Genomic DNA, 24,319 nt, shown 5'->3' on the forward strand with positions numbered 1-24,319 from the left:
CAAGTCCAGGAAGCACAGAGAGTCCTATACAGGATAAACCCAAGGAGGAATATGCCAAGAGACAATAATCAAAATGCCAAAAATTAAAGACGAAGAGAAAATATTGAAAGGAACAAGGAAAAAACAACAAATAGTATACAAAGAAATCTCCATAAAGTTATCAACTGATTTCTCAGCAGAAAGTGTGTAGGCCAGAAGGGAGTGGCACAATACATTTAAAGTGATGAATAGGAGTTTGTGGCACAGCGGAAATGAATCAGACTAGGAAACATGAGGTTGCAGGTTTGATCCCTGGCCTCACTCAGTGGGTTAAGGATCTGGCATTGCCATGAGCTGTGGGATATGTCGCAGACATGGCTTGGATCCTGTGTTGCTGTGGCTAGGCCGGCAGCTGCAGGTCCAATTGGACCCCTAGCCTGGGAACCTCCATATGCCATGCGTGCATCCCTAAAAAGACAAAAAAAAAAGAAAAAACAAAAAACAAATATACAATACACGAAAAAGAAAAAGCAATCCAAATATAACACTAAAGGGAGTCATTAAATTACCAAAGAGAACAAAAGAAGAAGGGCAGAAAAAAAACCTACAAAAATAAATCCAAAACATTTAACAAATTGGCAATAAACATGTACATATTAATAAATTACCTTAAATGTAAATGGACTAAATGATAAAAGACACAGAATGGCTGAATGGATACAAAAATAAGACCTGTATATATGCTGTCTGTAAGACCCACATCAGACCTAGGTACACATCCAGACAGAAAGTGAGGGGATGGAAGAAGTTATTCCATGCAAATGGAAATCAGATGAAAGCAGGAGTAGCAATACTCCTATCAGACAAAATAGAATTAAAAGTAAAGACTGTTACAAGAGACAAAGAAGAACACTACATAATGTTTAAAGGATCAAGCCATGAAAAAGATATAACGATTGTAAATATATACACACCCTACAGAAGAGCACCTCAATATATAGGACCAATGCTAACAGCCATAAAAGGATAAACTGACAGTAACACAATAATAGGGGGGACTTTAATACCTCATTTACATCATTGGAGAGAGCATCCAAACAGAAAATGAATAAGGAAGCACAGCCCTTAAAGGGCATTTTAGACCAGGTGGCCTTAATTCATATTTATAGAACATTCCATCTGAAAGCAGCAGAATACATGTTCTTCTCAAGGGCACATGGAACATTCTCCAGGATAGATCACATGCTGGGCCACAAAGCAAGTAAATTTAAGAAAACTGAAAGCATATCAAGCATATTTCTGACCACAACACTATGAGATTAGAAACCAACTATGAGAAAGAAAAACTGTTAAAACACACACACACAAACACACACAAAACCTGGAGGCTAAACAATATGTTACTAAATAACCAATGTATCACTGAGGAAATCAAAGAAGAAAATTTTAAAAAACACCTAGTGAGAAGGATTAAGATAGCAGAGGAGTAAGAAGTGGCATTTGCCTACTCCCACAAACCCATCAAAAAAAAAAAAAATCTACATGTATGACAATTCACACAGAACATTTACTGAACACTGGCAGAAGACCTTAAACCTCCAAAAAGGGCAAAAAATCCTCCACATAACTGGGTAGAACAAAAGGGAAAAAGAGAAAAAAAAAAAAAAAAAGGAAGCAGGATGGGACTAGCACTTCTGAGGGGGAGCTGTTAAAGAGCAAAGGAACCCATACCCTGGAAAGCCACCTAAGCAACAGATCAGCCACAATAGAGGACCTCAAAGTTGGGAAAAAAAGCTCAGCAGCTGGACTGAGGAAGGCAAAGGAGAGTGAGAGCCATGGTTCAGATCATCTGTACCACCACCCCCAGACATACAGCTTGAGATGCTTAGGTGGGGGCTGGGAGCTGAGACTCAGGTTCCAGAGGTCAGTTCCAGAGATAGGACTAGGACTGTGTGGAGACTGCCTGAGGGGCTAGGGAGTGGTACGCCATGGAGTGGGGAGCCAAGTGCCACTGCTGAGGAACATGGGAGGAGGTCTGGGCCTGTAGGAGAAGCAAGGCACCCTTGTTGGGGAGGAGAGAAAAGGAGGGGCAGACTGCCATAAGAGTATCTTTCCCTGCACATGTGCAGATTCTCAGCAGAGCACCTCTGGCACAGGCTACAGGTGGCAAGTCACCACCTCTGTGGGCTATGGGTGGCCAGGTACTCTTGCATGGGCTAAGGGAGGCAGGGGGCTAAGTGCAATGTAGCACCTCTTGTGTGATCTACAGGAGGTGGGAACAAACCATAGCAGTCATCTCAGACACCAAAGGTGGGCAAGGCCCACCACCACTAGGGGTCTGTGAACAGGCACCACCTGTGGCCCAAGGCACCTCAGAGGTCAGCAAAGACCCAACACCAACTGTTGCAACCCAACACCAACTGTTGTTCTTCTCACTCCCCTGGGAACACACTCACCTGCTGCTGCCACTGCAAAACACTCTGGGCACCACCTACACATGCCTGATCACTGTCACTTCCCAGGGCCCTTCAACTAGGAGCAGCCTCCTGCCACCTCCCAAGAGCCCAGCAACCAGGCACTAGCTACTAGCCCTGCCCATTCCCTCCATCTCCCTGGAAGCATACACAGCATCCTAGAAATAAAAAGTTAAGCTTTCACAAAATACCCAGGGGCACTCAAGCATATAAATAGCCATCTGAGAATACAGTAGTTGTTTTCCCTAAATTCATAGAATAAGAAAAATATAAGCAAAATGAAAAAGCTCAGGAACAATTCCCAGTTAAAAGAACAGAATTCATCTGAAGCAGCAAATAATGAAATAGTGAAATAGACTTCTGCATTCTAACACACTGAGTTCAAAAACGAGACAGTGAAAATACAGAATTAAGAGTGACTATGAAGGAATTAAGAGTGAATATGAAGGAATTAAGAGCAGGTATGAAGAGTAATCTAGATTACTTTAGAAAAGAACTAGAAGATAAAAAGAAGAGCCAAGAAAAATTTAAAAATTCATTTACAGAGACACATGAGTTAGTGACTTGGAAGAAGGAATAATGGAAATCACCCAATCAGGACAGCAGACAGAAAACCAAATGAAAAAATGTGATAGCAATTTAAGACATCTATGGGATAATATAAAGTGGGCCCATCTACACATAATAGGGATTCCAGGAGGAGGAGAAAAAGAAAACGGGAATTGAAAATATTTGAAGATACTATGGCCGAAAACTTCCCAAATCTAAAGGGAACAGATATCAAGATACAGGAAGCACAGAGGGCCCCAAACAGGCCTACAGCCAGACATATTATAATAAAAATGGCCAAAGTTAAAGAGAGGATTCTAAGGTCTGTAGGAGAAACACAAAGTGTTAATTATCCCCATGGGGCTATCAGCTAATTTCTCTACAGAAGCACTACAGGTCAGAAGAGAGTGGAAAGATATATGCAAAGTTCTAAAACGGAAAAATTTACAGCCTAGAATACTCTACCCAGCAAGAATATAATTTAAAGTAGAAGGAGAAATAAAGGTTTTCTCCAACAAACAAAAACTGAAAGAGTACATACAGCAGTACTAAACCCCTTATAAAAGAAATGTTAAAGGGCTCCTCTAAATAAAAAAGTACAAAGAAATAGGATAGAGGAAATCACAATTGGAAAGCAATCACTTAAATAAGCTAAGATACGGATCTAAAAGGGAAAAAAAAAACCTGTTGTAAAAGCAACAATCAACACAAGAACAGCAAAAGGACTTCAAAATCAAAATGTAGGTAAGGAAATTAAGAAAATCTAGACTTTTTTTTTTTTAAGATGTGTTTCAACCTATATGACTATCAGGCTGAAGCAACCAGATATAAGAACAGGTTAACATACTTGAAAAATAGGGCAATCACAATTCAAAACCGAACACTATCCACAAAAACTAAAAAGAGGACACAAGCATAAGATAAAAGGAAATCATCAAACCAAAATAATGAAAGGAACAAGGGAGAAACATAAAATCAACTAGAAAACAAGGTTTAAATGGCAATAAGTACATATTTATCAATAATTACCTTAAATGTCGACTGAATACTCCAATCAAAAGACACAGAGTGGTAGATTGGATAAAAAAGTAAGATCCTACAATATGCAGTCCACAAGAGACTCACATTAGGGCAAAGGATACATATAAATTTAAAAAAGGGATAGAAAAAGATATTTTATGTGAATGGGAAAGACAGAAAATCAGGAGTTGCAATATTCATATTGAGAAAATAGAATTTAAAAGAAAGGCCATAAAGAAAGACAAAGGACACTAATGATAAAAGGATTGATTCAAGAAGAGGATATTACAATCATCAATATAAATGCCCCTAATATAGGAGCACCCAAATACATACAACAAATACTAACACATAAAAGGAGAAACTGATATGAATACAATAATAGTAGCAGACTTTAATACTCCACTCACATTATTGGACAGACCCTCTAGACAGAAAATCAATAAGGCAACAAGAGATCCTAAATGACACAATAGAAAAGATAGACTTAATTGACATTTGCAGGAAATTATATCCAAAAAAATCAGAATACCACTATGGAAAACACTAGGGAACTACATTATAAAATTAAATATAGAACTGCCATATGATCCATCAATCCCACTCTTGGGCATATATCCATACAGAACTTTCCTTGAAAAAAAAAAAAAAAACATGCACCCATATGTTCACTGCAGCACTATTCACAATAGCCAAGACATGGAAACAACCTAAATGTCCATCAACAGGTGAATGGATTAAGAAAATGTGGTATATATGCACGATGGAATACTACTTGGCCATAAAAAGAACTAAATAATGCCATTTGCAGCAACATAGATGGAACTACAGACTCTCATACCAAGTGAAGTAAGTCAGGAAAGAGGACGACAAATGCCATATGATATCACTTATATCTGGAATCTAATATACAGTACGAATGAACCTTTCCACAGAAAAGAAACTCATGAACTGGGAGAACAGACTTGTGGTTGCCAAGGGGAAGGGGGAGGGAGTGGGATGGACTAGGAGTCTGTGGTTAATAGATGCAAACTATTGCATTTGGAATAGCTAAGCCATGAGATCCTGCTGTATAGCACAGTGAATGATAAATATCTAGTCACTTATAATGGAACGTGATGTGAGAAAAAAAATGTATCTGTGACTGGGTCACTTTGCTATACAGTAGAAATTGACAGAACACTGTTGTTAACCAGCTATAATGGAAAAAATAAAAATCATTAATAAAAAAATAAATGAAAAAGAAATCTCAAAGGGATACTGCAGAATACAAAAAAAAAGAGAGAATACTATGAACAATTATATGCCAACAAATTTGACAACCTAGAAGAAAGAGACAACTTTCTAGAGACTTACAGCCTTCCAAAACTGAGTCAAGAAGAAATAGAGCAGCTGAACAGACCAATCACTAGAAATGAAATTGAATATGTAATAAAAATACTCCCTACAAAAAAAAAAAAAGTCCAGGACCAGATGGCTTCACAGGCAAATTCTACCAAACTTACAAAGAAGAATTTATACCCATCCTTAAACTTTTCCAAAAGGTAGAAGAAGAAGGAACACTCCCAAAGACATTCTATGAAGCCACCATCACCCTAATACCAAAAAACAAAGATACTACTACCATAAAAGAAAATTATAGGCCATTATTTTTGATGATTATAGATATAAAAATTCTCAACAAAATTTTATCAAACCGAATCCAACAACATATACAAAAGATCATACACCACAACCAAGTGGGATTCACCCCAAGTTCACAAGGATGGTTCAACATATGCAAATCAATGTCATATACCACATTAAGAAAAGTCAAAAGCCACATGATCTCTCAATAGATGCAGGAAAAGCATTTGACCAAGACCAATAACCATTCATGATAAAAACTCTTACCAAAGTGGGTATAGAGGAACATACCTTAACCTAATCAAAGCCATTTATGACAAACCCATAGCCAATTTAATACTCAATGGAGAAAAGCTGAAAGCCTTCCCACTAAACTCTGGAATAGGACAAGGATGCCCACTCATACCACTTTTATTCAACATGGTATTGGAAGTCCTAGCCACAGCAATCCGATAAACAAAAAAATAAAAGTATCAAAATTGAAAGAGAAGAGGCAAAATTGTCATTTTATGCAGATGACATGATACTATATATAGAAAACCACACAAAAACAAACTGTTCAATGAATTTAGGAAAGTAGCAGAACACAAGATTAACCTTCAGAAATCTGTTGCAATTCTATTGCCTAACAATGAATTATTAGAAAAGGAATATAAAATACAATACCTTTTTTTTTTTGTCTTTTTGTTGTTGTTGTTGTTGTTGCTATTTCTTGGGCCACTCCCGCGACATATGGAGGTTCCCAGGCTAGGGGTTGAATCGGAGCTGTAGCCACCAGCCTACGCCAGAGCCACATCAATGCGGGATCCGAGCCGTGTCTGCAACCTACACCACAGCTCACAGCAACGCCAGATCGTTAACCCACTGAGCAAGGGGCAGGGACTGAACCCGCAACCTCATGGTTCCTAGTAGGATTCGTTAACCACTGCGCCATGACGGGAACTCCACAATACCTTTTAAAATTGAACCCCCAAAGAATTAAATGCCTAGAAATAAACCTGACCAAGGAGGTGAAAGACTTATATGCTGAGAATTAATATTGTTAAAATGGCCATACTACCCAAAGCAATCTACAGATTCAATGCAATCCCTATCAAACTACCTGTGACATTTTTCACAGAGCTAGAACAATCCAAAAATTTATATGGAACCATAAAAGACCCAGAATTGTCAAAGCAATCCTGAGGAACAAAACACAAGAAAGAGCCATAACTCTTCCAGACTTCAAACAATATTACAAAGCTATAGTAATCAAGACAGTGTGGTACTGGTACCAAAACAGACATACAGACCAATGGAACAGAATAGAAGAACTCAGAAATAAACCAGACAACTATGGTCAATTAATCTTCAACAAAGGAGGCAAGAATATAAAATGGGAAAAAGACAGTATCTTCAGCAAATGGTGCTGGGAAAACTGGACAGCTGCATCCAGCTCTAAATCAAGGAAACTAAAACACTCCCTCATACCATACACAAAAATAAACTCAAAATAGCTTAAAGACTTAAACATAAGACAAGACACCACAAAACTGCTAGAAGAGAACATAGGCAAAACATTCTCTGACATCAACCTTACAAATGTTTTCTTAGGTCAGTCTCCCAAGGCAGCAGAAATAAAAACAAAAACCAATGGGACCTAATCAAGCTTACAAGCTTTTCCATAGCAAAGGAAGTCATAAAAAAAAAGACAACCTATGGAATGGGAGAATATAATTTCAAATGATGCAACTGATAAGGGCCTAATCTCTAAAATACACAAACTTATACAACTCAACAGAAAAAAAAAAAAAGTACACACACAACAACCCAATTGAATAATGGGCAGAAAACCTGAATAGACATTTCTCCAAAGAAAACACATGGATAGCCAACAAGCACATGAAAAAATACTCAACATCACTAATTATTAGAGAAATGCAAATAAAAACTACAATGAGGTACCACCTCACACCTGTCAGAATGGCCATCATTAACAAGTCAACAAATAACAAATGCTGGAGAGGGTGTGGAAAAAAAGGTACCCTCCTCCAATGTTGGTTACAGTATAAATTGGTACAATCACTATGGAAAACAGTATGAGGGTACCTCAGGAAACTAAATATAGAATTACCATATGACCCAGCAATCCCACTCCTGGGCATATACCCAGACAAATCTTTCATTCAAAAAGATACATGCACCCGTATGTTCATTCCAGAACTGTTCACAACAGCCAAGACATGGAACCAACTTAAATGTCCATCAACAGATGAATGGATTAAGATAATATGGTATATATACATATTGAAATACTACTCAGCCCTAAAAAAAGAATAAAATAATCCCATTTGCAGCAACATGGATGGAACTAGACTCTCCTACTAAGTGAAGTAAGTCAGAAAGAGAAAGACAAATACCATTTGTCATTTATATCTGCAGTCTAATAAATGGTACAAATGAACCTATCTATAGAAAAGTAACAAACTCGTGGACTTAGAGAACAAACCTGTGGTTTTCAAGGGGAAGGGAGTGGGATGGACCGGGAGTCTGGGGGTTAGTAGATGCAAAGTATTGCATTTGGAGTGGATAAGCAATGAGCTCCTGCTGTATAGCACAGGGAATTACATCTAGTCACTTCTGATGGAACATGTTGGAGGGTAATCTGAGAAAAAGAATATTATATATATGATAATATATATAATATTCATTCATATATATATGACTGGGTCACTTTGCTGTACAGCAGAAATTGACATGACATTGTCAATCAACTATAATAGAAAAAATAAAAATCTCATTAAAAAAAAAAAACTAGAGACAAATGACAATGAAAACATTATCCAAAACCTATAGGACATAGCAAAAGCAGTTATAAGAGGAAAGTTTATAGTTACTCAATCTTACCTAGGAAATAATAAAAATCTCAGATAACCTAACCTTATACCTAAAGCAACTAGAGGAAAAAGTATAAACAAAACCCAAAGTTAGAAGAAGGAAAAGTCATAATGATCAGAGCAGAAATAAATGAACTAGAGACCAAGAAAACAGTGAAAAGATGAATTAAACTAAAAGCTGGTTCTTTGAAAAAATAAACAAAATTGATAAACCTTTAGACAGACTCATCAAGAAAAAAAGGGAGAGGGTTCAAATAAATAAAATCAGAAATTAAAAAGTGGTCATAACTGAAACCATAGAATACAGAGGAGCAGAAGAGACTACTACTTGCAACTATTTGCCAATAAAATGGATAACCTAGTAGAAATAAACACAGTCTTAGAAAGGTACAACCCTTGCAAGACTAAACCAGGAAGAAATAGGAAAAAGGAAAAGAACAATAACAAGTACTGAAATTGAAACTGTGATTCAACTTCCAACAAAAGCGTAGGAGCAGATGGATTTACAGGTGAATTCTGCCAAGCATTTAGAAAAGAGTTAATACCTGTTCTTCTGAAACTATTCCAAAAAATCGCAGAAGGAAACTCTAAACTCATTCTATGAAGCCACCATTACCTTGAAACCAAAACCAGACAAAGATACTATGAAATAAAGACAATTAAGGCTAATTATCACTGATGAACATATTCACAAAAATCCTCAACAAAATAATATCAAACCAAATCCAACAATATATTAAAAGGATCATACACTAAGATAAAAGGGAGATTTATCCCAGGAATGGAGGGATATTTCAATATCTGCAAATCAATCAGTGTGATACACCACATTAACAAATTGAATACAAACCACATGATCATCTCAGTAGATGCAGAAAAAGCTTTTGAAAAAATTCACCACCCATTTATGATAAATATGCCCCAGAAAGTGATCATGGAGGGAACCTACCTCAACATAACAAAGGCCATATGACAAACCCACAGCTAATATCATTCTCAACGGTGAAAAACTGAAAGAATTTCCACTAAGATTAGGAACATGACAAGGATGTTCACTCATCGCTTTTATTCAAAACAGTTTTGAAAGTCAGAGAAATAAAAAAGGAATTCAGGTTGGAACTATTGCTCTTTGCAGATGACATGGTACTATACATAGAAGATCATAAAGATATTACCAGAAAACTATTGAAGCTTATCAATAAATGTGGTAAAGTTGCAGGATACAAAATTGATATACAGAAATCTCTTGCATTCCTATACATAACAACAAAAGATCAGAGAGAGACATTAAACAATCCTGTTCACCATTACATCAAAAACAGTAAAATACCTAGGAATAAACCTACCTAAGGAAGCAAAAGACTTGTACTTTGAAAACTATAAGATGCTGTTTAAAGAAATAGTAGCACAAACAGATGGAAGGCTATTCCATGTTCATAGATTGGAAGAACCAATGTTGTCAAAATGACTATAATACACAAGGCAATCTGCAGATTCAACACAATCCCTATCAAATTACCAATGGCATTTTTATAGAACTAGAAAAAAAATTTTAATTAGTATGAAAATGAAAAAGATCCCAAATATGCAAAGCAATCCTGAAAAAGAAAAACACAGAGTTGGAATTAGGCTCCCAGAATTCAGACTCTACTACAAAGCTACAATCATCAAAACAGAAACAGAAATACTGATCAGTGGAACAGGATAAAAAAACCCAAAAATAAATTCATGTAGCTATGGTTAATGAATCTATGACAAAGTAGACAAGAACATACAATGGAGAAAAGACAGCCTCTTCAGTAAATGGTATTAAGAAAACTGGACAGCTACATATAAAAGAATGAACATTCTCTAACACCATATACAAAAATAAACAAAATGTTAAAAAGAACTAAATGTAAAATAAGATACTATAAAACTCTTAAGAGAAAAATGAAGAGAGAACATTCTTTCCCATAAATTGTAGCAATACCTTTTTGGATCCACCTTCTAGAGTAATGAAAATAAAAACAAAAATAAATGGGAACTAATTAAACTTAAAACCTTTGTCCAGTAAAGAAGACCATTAAAAAAAAAAACAATCCACAGAATGGGAGAAAATATTTGCAAATGAAGCAACTGACAAGGGATAAAGCTTCAAAATACAAAACAGCTTTTGAAGTTCATATCAAAAAGACAACCCAATCAAAAACTAGGCAGATCCTAATAGACATTTTTTCAAAGAAGACCTACAGATGGCCAAAAAGCACATGAAAAGGTGCTCAACATCACTAATTATTAGAGAAATGCAAATCAAAACGACTGTGAGGTATCACCTCACACCAGTCTGAATGTCCATCATCAAAAAGCCTACAAATAGGAGTTCCCATTGTGGCTCAGCAGGTGAATAACCTGATGAGTATCCATGAGGATGCAGGTCCTATCCCTGGCCTCACTCAATAGGTTAAAGATCTGGTGTTGCTGCAAGCTGCAGCATAGGTTGCAGATGTGGCTCAGATCTAGCATTGCTGTGGCTGTGGTATAGGCTCCAGCTGTAGCTCCAATTCAGCCCCTAGTCTGGGAACTTCCATATGCTGCAGGTGCAGCCCTAAAAAGAAAAAAAAAAAAAAAGGTCTGTAAACAATAAATGCTGGAGATGATGTGGGGAAAAGGGAACATTTCTACACTGTTAGTAGGCATGTAAATTGGTAAAACCATTATGGAGAATAGCATGGAGTTTCCTTAAACTAAAAATAGAACTACCATATGATCCAGCAGTCACACTCCTGGTCATATACCCAGACAAAACTATAATTTGAAAAAACACGTGCATCCCTATGTTCATTGCAGCACTATTTACAATAGCCAAGACATGGAGGCAACCTAAATGCTCATTGACCAATGAATGGATAAAGAAAATGTGGTAATATACACAAGAAATATTACTCAGCCATAAAAAAGAACAAAATAATGCCATTTGCAGCAACAGGGATCAACCTAGAGATTATCACACTAAGTCAAGTAAGTCAGACAAAAAAAGACAAATATATGATGTCACATGTATGTGGAATCTTAAAAAAAATGATACAAAGGAAGTTATTTACAAAACGGAACAGACTCACAGCCTTGGAAAACAAATTAATGCCTACCAAAGGGGAAAGGTAGGGGGAAGGATAAATTGAGAGTTTAGGATTGACATATGCACACTACTATATAAAAAAATAGGTAACCAACAAGGGCCTACTGTATAGCACAGAGAACGCTACTCAATGTTCTGTAATAACCTATATGGGAAAAGAATCTGAATAAGAATGGGTATATGTATATATGTACAACTGAATCACTTTGCCGTATACCCCTGAAACTAACATCATTGTACATCAACTATATGCCAATATAAAAATTAAATTCAAAACATTATAAAAATAAAAGGAGCACCCTCAAAAAAAACTCAACTTATAAAATGGAATGTGGCTTATTCCTTGGGTTAGGTAGAAAGGTAATGAAAATGTTCAGAGAATGGGTTCCCTATTGAATAGAACAAACTGCTCATTTACTCCAAGTAGATTATCAGCTGATACTCAAAAACCAGGTTGGAATGAGAAACTCTGAGCTTTATTCCAGAGCCATAATGTTGATTTTAAAACATAAACTCTAGTTACACTATTAAATAGATAAATGATTTACTTAAATTCAAGAAATTTTTATTGAGCACCTTCTCTGTGCCAGAAATTATTCTAAGTGCTAAGGATATAATTAGGCACAATACAGGCAGCTTAGACATTGAAACGAATGATAGTCAAAAAGTAATTTATGTATTTGGAACAGAAAATGTAAGTGCATCATACATAGAATTATATATATAAATTCATACCGAGCAGAGATAGTTCAAATTAAGTCTGTCCCAACTAAAATGAACCGTGCAGTGACACCCTGGTTAATGAGACTGTCCTAGATAATTTTATAATTCATGTGAGCTGTGTGGTATGTATTTTCCCAGCTCATTCTTTTTTGAAGGTGCAGATAATGGTGGCTCTACATGAATTGGCTTGTTTGCCTTCCCTTCTTCCATAAATTATAGGTGAGATGTATATTAAAATTCCCTTAAAACTACCACGGAATTAAATTCCTCACTCCCAATACTAAGACTAGCTGTCAATAAAAGACATTAATGAAAAACTGTTATAGGAAAACCACATTTTACTTAAACTGACTTCAGATAAGGACTTTATTTTTGTTCTTTTTTTCCTTCTATATTTTGCCCTGTCATTTATTACTTAATGCTATTCTTCTCTTTTTCATATTACACTTATATAAAGTACCAGAATATTTGGATTAATAGTACTGTTAATATTCTATTTCTGTCTTTTGACATAAGAGGATGTATAATTTATGTCAAAACAAAATTTCCTTTTCAAGGATTAAGATGCTGATTCTACCCCCAGTTCCAGTTCCAAAGATCAAGGGAATTGATCCAGATCTCCTCAAGGTAATTAATAAATTAAGTTATATGTAACACTAATTCAGTGCTACCTGAAGAACAATGTCTTCTGTTGAGAGCTTTTGCAAGCTACATGTATAATGTTTTATTTTTTTGTCTTCCTTCTGGAGAAAGGAAATTTTAATATTACATCTCAACATTATGAAAATGTCTTACATAGTTAAAAGTTCTTCATTAATGTATTTGTTATATGGTTTTATTACTGATTAGTCTCTGAATGTTACTTGTTAAATCACTTAATTGTTGTGAGGTTCTTTTCATATATCTTCATTTTCTGTTTCCTAGGAAGGAAAATTAGAAGAGGTGAACACAATCTTAGCCATTCATGACAACTATAAACACGAATTCTACAGTGATGACTCTTGGGTTGAATTTATTGAGCTCGATATTGATGACCCTGATGAAAAGACTGAAGGCTCAGACACAGACAGACTTCTAAATAATGACCATGAAAAATCACTTACTATCCTTGGGGCAAAGGATGACGACTCCGGACGTACCAGCTGTTACGAACCTGACATCCTGGAGACAGATTTCAATGCCAATGACGTGTGTGATGGTACCTCAGAGGTAGCTCAGCCACAAAGGTTAAAAGGGGAAGCAGATCTCTTGTGCCTTGACCAGAAGAATCAAAATAACTCACCTTCTAATGATGCTGCCCCTGCTACCCAGCAGCCCAGTGTTATCCTAGCAGAGGAAAACAAACCAAGACCACTTATTATCAGTGGAACTGACTCAACTCATCAAACTGCCCATACACAGCTCAGCAACCCAAGTTCACTGGCAAACATCGACTTTTATGCCCAGGTAAGCGACATTACACCAGCAGGGAGTGTGGTCCTTTCCCCGGGCCAAAAGAATAAGGCAGGGATCTCCCAGTGTGACATGCACCTAGAAGTGGTCTCACCCTGCCCAGCAAACTTCATCATGGACAACGCCTACTTCTGCGAGGCAGATGCCAAAAAGTGCATCGCTATGGCCCCCCACGTCGAGGTTGAATCACGTGTAGCGCCAAGCTTTAACCAGGAAGACATTTACATCACCACAGAAAGCCTTACCACTACTGCTGGCAGGTCTGGGACAGCAGAATGTGCTCCAAGTTCTGAGATGCCTGTCCCAGACTATACCTCCATTCATATAGTACAGTCTCCACAGGGCCTCGTACTCAATGCCACAGCCCTGCCCTTGCCTGACAAAGAGTTTCTCTCATCGTGTGGCTATGTGAGCACAGACCAACTGAACAAAATCATGCCGTAGCTTTTCTTCAATTTTCCATGAGCTACCTGTTTAATGGCAAAGGGTTGGCTGGGGCCTGAATGCTTAAACCAAAACAATGTTTAAACCTTTTGCGGGGGTGGGGGTGGGGGTTCAGGGTAAGGGATAAATGCCTTTTTCTGAAATGTTAAAATACGGTATTAAAAAAAGAAGAATCCTTAATCAGATAGATATTCCTATTGTGAATTGTAAATATTTTTAAGAATTGTCTCAAAGACCGTGTAGTGGCAGTGAATGTCTTGTTATTGTGGGTGTTAATTTTGTGCTACTAAGCATTGAATGGCTATGTTTTTAATGTATAGTAAATCATGCTTTTTGAAAAAGCAAAAAATCAGGTGGCTTTTGCAGTTCAGGAAGATTGAATGCACATCATAGCACAGGCTAATTTTTTTAATAATTGGGAACTAAAATCATAGGTAAGAAAATAGTTTGGATATGTAAAACATTTATTTTGACATAAAATGGATAAAGATATTTTTAATAACTTACACTTTAGGCATGGCTATTTTCTATTACACTACACACTGTGTCCTGTAGTTAATGCGGGCTCATCTAAAGAATGTAGAACTGCCATCTAAAGCTGGTTTAATGCTTTGGTCAATGCACCTGAAGAAAAACAAGTTAGTTTTTTACAAGGCCCTTTTTATACCTCCTAAAACTCTTTAAATGATTCTAAAATGATTGTAGTTACCTACAGTATTGGAATGTACTCATCTGAATTTTTAAACAAATATTTGTTAATTCAGAAAACCTTAAAATGTTTGCACAGGTCAACTTACCATGACCCCAACTCTAAAAAAAAAAAAAAAAAAAAACCTTTTCTTAACCAACTTTGTTTTGTGTCAGATCGCTACATACTAAGTAGAACTCATAGCTGGTTCATATTGACCAGGGTGCTTAATCACTGCTGGTGGACAGGGAGTAAGTTTCTTAGTGCACACATATCACAAGCCTTAGAACCTCGGCCGCAGTGTCTCTTATTTCATATTTACCTAAGAAAGGAATAGGTATAAGAAGCATTTTGTAAGTTGAAGCAGGTTGAAATGAAGTTAACCAGATCATGGGATGAAACGTTTTGAGAAAAAAGGTTTTGTTTCAAAGCCTGTAGCCAGACACATACTCATTATTAATGGGAACGAGAAACAGAAGAAGCAAAATCCCCATAGGTAACTCAAAAGTTTACTTAAACCCATACTAGAAACTTACTTACCGTTTTATGGGATTTATTTAAAGTAGTGAAAGAGGTCTCATTATTTATTTCCCCTCTGAGTGGACTGGCCTCAAAGCAGGTATTTGAAAGAAAAAGAAGGGCCCAAGTAATTTATAAATTTTTACCCAATCCCTTAATAACCTAAACATCATTTCTAGGAGCCTTGGATTGCTCCCCAAAAGGTCTGTCAAAAGGAGATGACTCATTGTCACTGAAGAATGCTCCTCACTTTATTTTTTTAAAGGTTAAAGAAACTTTAAAGTTAACTTTAACTTAAATAGTATTTGCCATTTAGCTCAGACCATTTTAGGAAATAAGCTTCATGGCTGGTAATTTTAAATTCTGTCTTTCTTGCAGGAAGGATGGTGAAAAGCTAGAATTGGGTGTTTAAAGTTCAACATGTTACTTTGTAATAGATGTTTAGTAGATTTTCTGCTACCTTGCTGCTATGGTTTTCTCTTAAGAGCTACATAATTTAGTTTCATAGACAATTTCATCAGTGTAGAACCTAATTCAACTTAAAACTGTGTGTTTGGGAAAACTCTCTTACTATTTCACAATAGGCTGACAACATTTCTATAGCCAAAAATAGCTAAATACCTCAATCAGTCTCCGAATGTCATTTTGGTACTTTGCTGGCCACACAAGCCATTATTCACTAGTATGACTAGTTGTGTCCTGCAGTTTATATTTAACTTTCTTTATGTCTGTGGATTTTTTTCCTTCAAAGTTTAATAAATTTATTTTCTTGGATGCGTGATGGTGTGCTTCTGTTGTCAAACACCCACAGGAAAAGCATTCCAAAGCCAGATCACATACTGAGTTCTCCTTGAAACAGGAGTTTAGCACAGTTGGTTTAAACACAGTGGCAATGGGTGTGGAGATTTTTGCTCTGTGCTATAACATAGAGGCAGGGGAGGCAGCTCCTTACCTCTTTTTGAGGAAAAAAGGATCCCGTTTCAAAAATATCCTGCTGGCTTGTCTGGACTCTTAGAGCTGTTATTTTGGATGCATCACACCTTGCATGGTGTGTGTGTGTGTGTGTGTACGTACGTGGTGGGGAGAGCATGTTGCCTAGAAGGAGGGGCAATCAGCTCTCCCTCTACCATTCACACATTAGAATAAGTCAGTTTGTCAGACTAGTTCCTTGTCATCATAGGAAGCCAATAAGTCAGGGCTGGGGAGTTCCTATTGTGGCTCGGTGGGTTAAGAAGCTGACATAATGTCCGTGAGGATGCAGGTTTGATCCCTGGCCTTGCTCAGTGGGATAATGATCTGGTGTTGCCGCAAGCTGCAGCATAAGGTCACAGATGCAGCTCAGATCCAATTTTGCTGCTATGTAGGGCAGCAACTGCAGCTCCAATTTGACCCCTAAGCTGAGAACTTCCATATGCCACAGGTGCGACCATAAAAAGAGAAAAATAGGGCTAGGAAGGAGGCAGGTTAGGTATGTTGTGTAGGACCCTGAGAGCATTAAAGCTGTGAAGCAGAGATTCTTCCACAGGAGGCTCCAGTTGGGGGGAATTAGTCCATGGCAGGCTCTTGTGCAGCCACTGGGTCCTAAGAAGTGGATGTCTGCTATAGCATTGAGAAACCCAGTGACCATTTATTGCTTCAGCCAATGCAGGTAAAAAAAATTTCCCACCTGCTGCCTTCTGCTCTTTGAGCAGACATTACTTGAAGTGCCATAGGTGAAGCCTCAGAGTTTCCGACTCCTTACTTGGAAATAAAGTTTGGGAAATCATGCCTCTTTTGTCCCTAAGATACTGCCTTAACATTTACAAAATAAAAGGTCACCATTTTAAGCACCAGATATTTTTTAACATCTGCAACACGGGACTCAGCCTTATGAGAAGACAGTTTATTGTTCATATGGGATGCTTCAGGGATCAGGAGTGAAGGGAGCAGAAGGTCTCTTCCAAAGATTGAAAGAGAACTATCCTATTTCAGAAAATTAATGCCATGTTGGAGTTGGCTAACATGTGTTCCTGTGTTTAAAATTCTTAATGGTTCTATCAAAACATACCAACACTGAAATCTAGTCAGGGGTTATTTTCATGTTTCCATAGTTTTACAACAAAATACTAAATGTCCTTGCTTGTTCCCTGTTTAGGGTAAGAAATGGGAAAAATGAAATTAATTGAATCCAAATTCTATTTGAAATCCAAGATAATTCATCATTTGCCTAATTTCCTTGCTAGCATAATATTTAAGGGCTATACATAAAAGACACAGCTTTTGAATAAGAATTTGAGCTTTGGTTAAGATCTGTTCCCTTGGAAATCAAAGACTATTATGTCAGGGAGTTCCCAATGTGGCACAATGGGATCAGTAACATCTCTGCAGCACCAGGACACAGGTTTGATCCCTGACCCTGTACGGTGGGTTAAAGGATCGGGCATTACCACACGTGTGGCTTAAGTCACAACTGTGGCTCAGATCTGACCCCTGGCCGAGGAGCTCCACATGCTATGGGGTGGCCAGAAAAGCAAAAAGAAAAATGTCAGGATAGAAAGTCCAAAAATAAACTCAAGCACCTATAATCAATTTATGACAAAGGAGGCAAGAATATACAGCGGAAGAAAGACTCTCTCTTCAATAAGTGGTACTGGGAAAACCGGACAGCTACATGTAAAAGAATGAAATTACAATATTCTCTAACACCATACACAAAAATTAGCTAAAAATGGATTAAAGACCTAAACATAAGGCCAGATACTCAACTCCTAGAGGAAAACACAGGCAGAACACTGACAAATTGCAGGAATATCTTATTTGATCTACCTCGTAGAATAATGACAAAAATAAATAAATGTTACCTAATTAAACGCAAAAGCCTTTGCATAGCAAAGGAAACCATTAAGTGAAAGACAACACACAGAATGGGAGAAAAATCTTTGCAAATGAAGCAACTGACAAGGGATGATTAATCTCTAAAGTACACAAACATCTCATGCAGGTTAAAATCAAAAAACAACCCAATCAAAAAAATGGGCAAGATCTAAGTAGACATTTCTCCAAAGACATATAGATGGCCAAAAAACACATGAAAAGATACTCAGCATCACTATTAGAGAAATACAAGTCAAAACTACAATGAGGTATCAGAACGGCCATCATCAAAAAATCTAAAAACAGGAGTTCCCTTTGTGGTTCAGTGGTTAATGAATGCAACTAGGATCCATGAGGATGAGGGTTCAATCCCTGGCCTCAGTAAGTGGGTTAAGAATCCCACATTGTTGGAGTTCCCGTCGTGGTGCAGTGGTTAACAAATCCGACTAGGAACCATGAGGTTGCGGGTTCGGTCCCCGCCCTTGCTCAGTGGGTTAACGATCAGGCGTTGCCGTGAGCTGTGATGTAGGTTGCAGACTCGGCTTGGATCCCACGTTGCTGTGGCTCCGGCATAGGCTGGAGGCTATAGCTCCGATTCGACCCCTAGCCTGGGAACCTCCATATGCTGCGGGAGTGGCCCAAGAAATAGCAAAAAGACAAAAAAAAAAAAAAAAAAAGAAAGAAAGAAAGAAAGAATCCCACATTGCTATGGCTGTGGTGAAGGCCAGCAGCTGTAGCTCTGATTTGACCCCTAGCCTGGAACTTCCATATGCCATGGGTATGGCCCTAAAAAGACAAAAACATGTCTAAAAACAATAAATGCTGGAGAGAGTGTGGAAAAAAGGGAGCCCTTACACACCGTCGGTAGGAAAGTAAATTGATGCAACCACTATGACACATCAGTATGGATATTCCTTAAAAAGCTAAATATAGGTCTACCATATGAATCAGCAATCCAACTCCTGAGTATATAGCTAGAGAAAACCACCTGATTCCCTCCAGCCTTGAGTGATCATTCCTTCCTCTGAACCACTTTTAATAGTTTTTACCACACTCTAGTTTTTAGCTCACCTAACAACCTGCCAAGCATGTGTTTACCAACGTGTACTTTCAGGCCTAACTGTTCTCTGAAATTTTCTTGAGTAATTCTGCAGTGAAGTAAGTTTGTAAAAATGCTCCATACTGCACTTGCCTCTGGGAAAGCCAGAGTACAAACTAACATTTTAAAGCTTCTACCTACCATTAAAGAAATCTGTTAAATTTAACACATCATTTTCCAATTTATTTAACAATGGCAAATATAATAATGGCTACTCCACCATTATATCTATTAACTCTTGGAAAAAGCTGCTCTAAGAGTAACTAGCAAGGCTGGCACAAAAATAAATTTATAATAAAGTCAGGTGAATGTGAATCTGAGTGAAGCGTATTTGAGTCTATAAAACTTATCAATGTAACTAAACAGTCAAAGGCACAGCAACTGCATGATTAAAATGGCTGCAGGAGTTCACATTGTAGCACAGCAGGTTAAGAACCCAACATAGTATTCAGGAGGCTGAGGGTTTGATCCCTGGCCTCCCTCAGTGAGTTAAGGATCCAGCATTGCTGCAAGCTGTGGCACAGGTCACAGATGTGGCTCAGATCCCACACTGCTGGTATAGGCCAGCAGCTGCAGCTTCAGCTCTGATAAATCCCAGCCTTCACACCAAAAACAATGAACACAATCTATATGGGGATGCTATCACATAAAAACTCTATAAGACTATAGTAGATAACTGCTTCCACTAAATTTGTACAGTCAGAGAAACTAAAATGAAAAGGTGAAGGAACGACTCCAAATTTAAAGTGGAAAAATCCTCTGAAAAAATGAAATAAACTTCACTAGTCCACTAGACTCTGAGTTGAAAAAGGAGGTAATATAAATGCTAAAAGAATTAAGGAAGATTAACAATAGAAATGCAGATCACTGAGACAAGAAACCATAAATTATAAAGGTGAACCAATCAAAAATAAACAACTCAATTACCAAGATAAATACCAATCTAGAAGCAGTGAATAGCAGACTAAATGACACAGAAGGAAAAATAAGTGATTTGGAAGAAAAAATAATAAGTGCTTTGGAAGGGAAAAACTCATTCAGGACAGCAGAAAGAAAGCCAATTTTTAAAAAATGAAAGCAGCATATAAGATCTATGAGATGATATAAAATGTGCCAAACTCTAAGTCTCAAAGGAGAAGCAAGAGAGAAGGGGATTGAATGTATATTTGAAAAAAAATTGTACCTGAAAACTTTCCAAACCTAAAGAAGGAAACAGTGAGGTACAGGAAGAACAGAGGGCCCCAAACAGGAGGACTTCAGACCCACACCAACACATACAATTAAAATGGCAAACTGTAAGATAAAGAGGATCCTAAAGGAAGAAAGAGAAATAAAAGAGTCAGTTACAAGGGAACCCACATAAGACTATCAACTGACTTCTGTGCAGAAACTGTGCAGGCCAGAAGGGAGGGTCATGATATATTCAAAGTCCTGAAAGGAGAAAATCTACAACCTAGTATACTCTACCCAGCAAGATTAAAATTTAGACTAGAAGAAGAGATAAGAATTTCCCAGACAAGCAAAAGCCAAAAGAATTTGGCAATAATAAACTTGCCCTAAAAGAAATATTAAAGGGTCTTCTCTAAATAAGAAGGCAGCAAGAATCTATAAGAAAGGGAAAATCACAGTAGAAAAGGAAAACATAAAAAAGGATTGAATATCACTTAAGCCAGTTTATAGATTTAAAAAACAAAAACATTTTGAGTGATGACTACAATTGACATTAAAAGGATAAGCATGAAGATGTTAACTAGGACAACAAAATCAGAAAATGTGGGAGAGGAGAGATACAATGTAGATCTTTTATTTTATTTTTTTATTTGTTTATATTTCTTTTTGCCTTTACTAGGGCCGCTCCCACAGCATATGGAGGTTCCCAGGCTAGGGGTCTAATCGGAGCTGTAGCCCTGGCCTATGCCAGAGCCAGAGTCAGAGCAACTCGGGATTCAAGCCACGTCTGCGACCTATGCCACAGCATATGGCAATGCCGGGTGCTTAACCCACTGAGCAAGGCCAGGGATGGAACCCGCAACCTCATGGTTCCTAGTCAGATTCATTAACCACTGTGCCACGACGGGAACTCCCCAATGTAGATCTTTTAGAATGTGTTTGAACTTGTGCACCTACAAATTTAAAGCAAGTAGGTATAGTTATAACTCAACATTTTTTAACTCTATGGTAGCTACAAATCGAAAACTTACAATAAATTCACAAAAGCCAAAAAGAAAGGAACTCAAGCATACTACAAAAAGAAAATCAAACCACAAAAGGAAAAACAAAAAGAAATGAACAAAGAACTACAAAAACAACTGGAACACGAGGTAAAAAATGGCAATAATTACATACCTATCAATAATTACTTTCAATGTCAATGGAGAAAATGCTCTGACGAAAGGACATAGAGTGTCAGATTTTATTTTTAAAAGAACATACAATATACTGCCTACAAGAGACTCACTTCAGGGCAAAAGATACATAGACAAAGTGAGTGGTTGGAAAAAGATATTTTGTGCAAATGGAAACAAGGGAGTGAGGGTGGCAATATTTACATCACAAAAAAGACTTTAAACAAAGTCCATAAGAGAGAAAAGGGGATTATATAATGATAAAGGGATCAATACAAGAAGATATTATACTCACTAGTACATATGCACCCAATATAGGAGCACCTAAATATATAAAACAAATACTAAGAGACATAAAGGGAGAAATGAATGATACTATGATAATAGTAGGAGACTGTAACACCTCACTGATATCAGTGGACAGATCATCCAGAAAGAATACCAATAAGGCAAGAGAGGTCCTAAAGGACCCAAGAGGCCAGGTTGGACTCAATATCTACAGGACACTACATCCCAAAAGAACAGAATATACATTCTTATCAAGTATGGAACATTCTCTAGAATATATCACATATCATATCACAAAACAAGCCTCAACAAATTTAAGATGGAAATTATTTCAAGCATCTTTTCTGACAACAATATGAAACTGGAAATAAATCACAGAAAGAAAAAATAGGCAAAGGACAAACATATGGAGACTAAACAACACACTACTAAAAAAATAAATAAATAAAATAAAATAAAACAATGGATCAATGAAGAAACCAAAGGAGAAATAAGAAAATATCAATACAAACGAAAATGAAAACACAGCCTACAAAATATAGGGGATACAGCAAAAGCAATTGTAGAGGATGAGTTCATAGTAACACAGGTCATCCCCCCAAAAAAAGAAAAATCTCGATCAACCTCACCGACACCTAAAATAATCTGAAAAAGAGCAGCCAAAACCCAAAGACAGTAGAAGAAAGGAAATAATGATCAGAAAGTAAATAAATAAAATTAAGATTAAAATACCATAGGAGTTCCCATCATGGCTCAGTGAAAATGAGTCTGACTACCATCCATGGGGACACATGTTCAATCCCTGGCTTTGCTCAGTGGGTTAAGGATCTGGAATTGCCATGAGCTGTGGAGTAGGTTGCAGACACAGCTCAGATCCCACATTGCTGTAGCTGTGGCATAGGCCATCCAGCTACAGTTCCCATTTGACTCCTAACTTGGGAACCTCCATATGCCTGAGGTGCAACCCTAAAAAAAAAAAAAAGACTAAAAAAAAGGTTAAAATACCATAGAAAACATCAATAAAAGAGTTGTTGGGTGTTTTGTTTTGTTTCGTTTTTAAGAAAAAATATCAGCAAACCTCTAGCTAGATTCACCAAGAAGAAAAAAGAGAGGACACAAATAAGAAATAAAAGAGGAGAAATAACTGATACCACAAATACTTTTAAAAATCTTAAGAGAATACTGTGAACATTTAATGCCAACAAATTGGACAACCTGGAAGAAATGGACAAGTTTCTAGAAATATAAAGCTCGTCAGAACAGTCAAGAAGAGATTCCTGTGTAGTGCAACTGATTAAGGTTCTAGCATTGCCACAACTGTGGCAACTGTGACACAGATTTGATCCCTAGCCCAGAAACGTTCACATGACATGGATGTGGTCAAAAAAGAAAACTAAAATAAAGAAGAAACAGATAATTTGAACATACTAATTACCAGAAGTGAAATAGAATATGTAATTTAAAAACAAAAAACAAAAAACAAAAACTCCCTCCAAACAAAAGTCCAGGACTGGACAGCTTCACTAGAGAATTCTACCTAACATATAAAAAATGTATACCCATCATTATCAAACTCTTCTAAAAGACTGAAGAGGAGCAAACACTCCCAAATTCATTCTATGAAACCACCATTACTCTGATACCAAAATAAGACAAATATACTACCAAAAAAAAGAAAATTACAAGCCAGTACCTATGATGAATTTAGAGGCAAATCCTCAACAAAATATTATCAAACCAAATCCAACAATGCACAAAAAGAATTATACACCATAATCAGTTGGATTCATTCCAGAGTTACAAAGATGGTTCAATATATTCAAATTAATCAATGTAATACAAATATTAACAAAAAAGTTACATGATCATCTCAATAGATGCAGAAAAAGCATTTTATAAAATTTAAAATTCATTCATGATAGACTCTCACCAAAGTGGATATAGAGGGAATGTATCTCGACAAAATATGAGCCATCTACAACAAACACACAACATAGTAATTGATGAAAAGCTGGAAACCTTTCTGCTAAATTCAAGAACAAAACAAGAATAGCCACACTCACCACTTTTATTCAACATTATTATTGAAAGTCCTAGCCATGGCAATCAGACAAGAAGTAAAATGTATATGAATTGGAAGGGAAGTGGTTAAACTGTCACTATTTGCAGATAACTTTATATGCTGTATAGAGAACCCTAAAGTCTCTATACCAAAAATTATTAGAATAAGTTAGTTCAGCAAGACATCATGATACAACATTAACAT

At 36.9% G+C, this 24,319-nt stretch overlaps 1 protein-coding gene across 12 annotated transcripts in view; it reads left to right on the forward strand.

The window, feature by feature from the left end:
* The window catches only part of GHR (growth hormone receptor), a 296,319-nt gene extending 280,077 nt beyond the window's left edge, over window positions 1-16,242 (forward strand). For 11 of the 12 annotated variants that reach the window (XM_013990636.2, XM_021076571.1, XM_013990637.2 and 8 more), the window contains 2 exons: window positions 12,923-12,992; window positions 13,290-16,242. In XM_013990636.2, coding sequence (XP_013846090.2) covers window positions 12,923-12,992; window positions 13,290-14,261 — 1,042 coding nt within the window. In that variant the 3' untranslated portion in view covers window positions 14,262-16,242. 12 annotated transcript variants of the gene reach the window in all.

The sequence above is a fragment of the Sus scrofa genome, chromosome 16, assembly GCF_000003025.6.
Source record: "Sus scrofa isolate TJ Tabasco breed Duroc chromosome 16, Sscrofa11.1, whole genome shotgun sequence".
NCBI lineage: Eukaryota > Metazoa > Chordata > Mammalia > Artiodactyla > Suidae > Sus > Sus scrofa.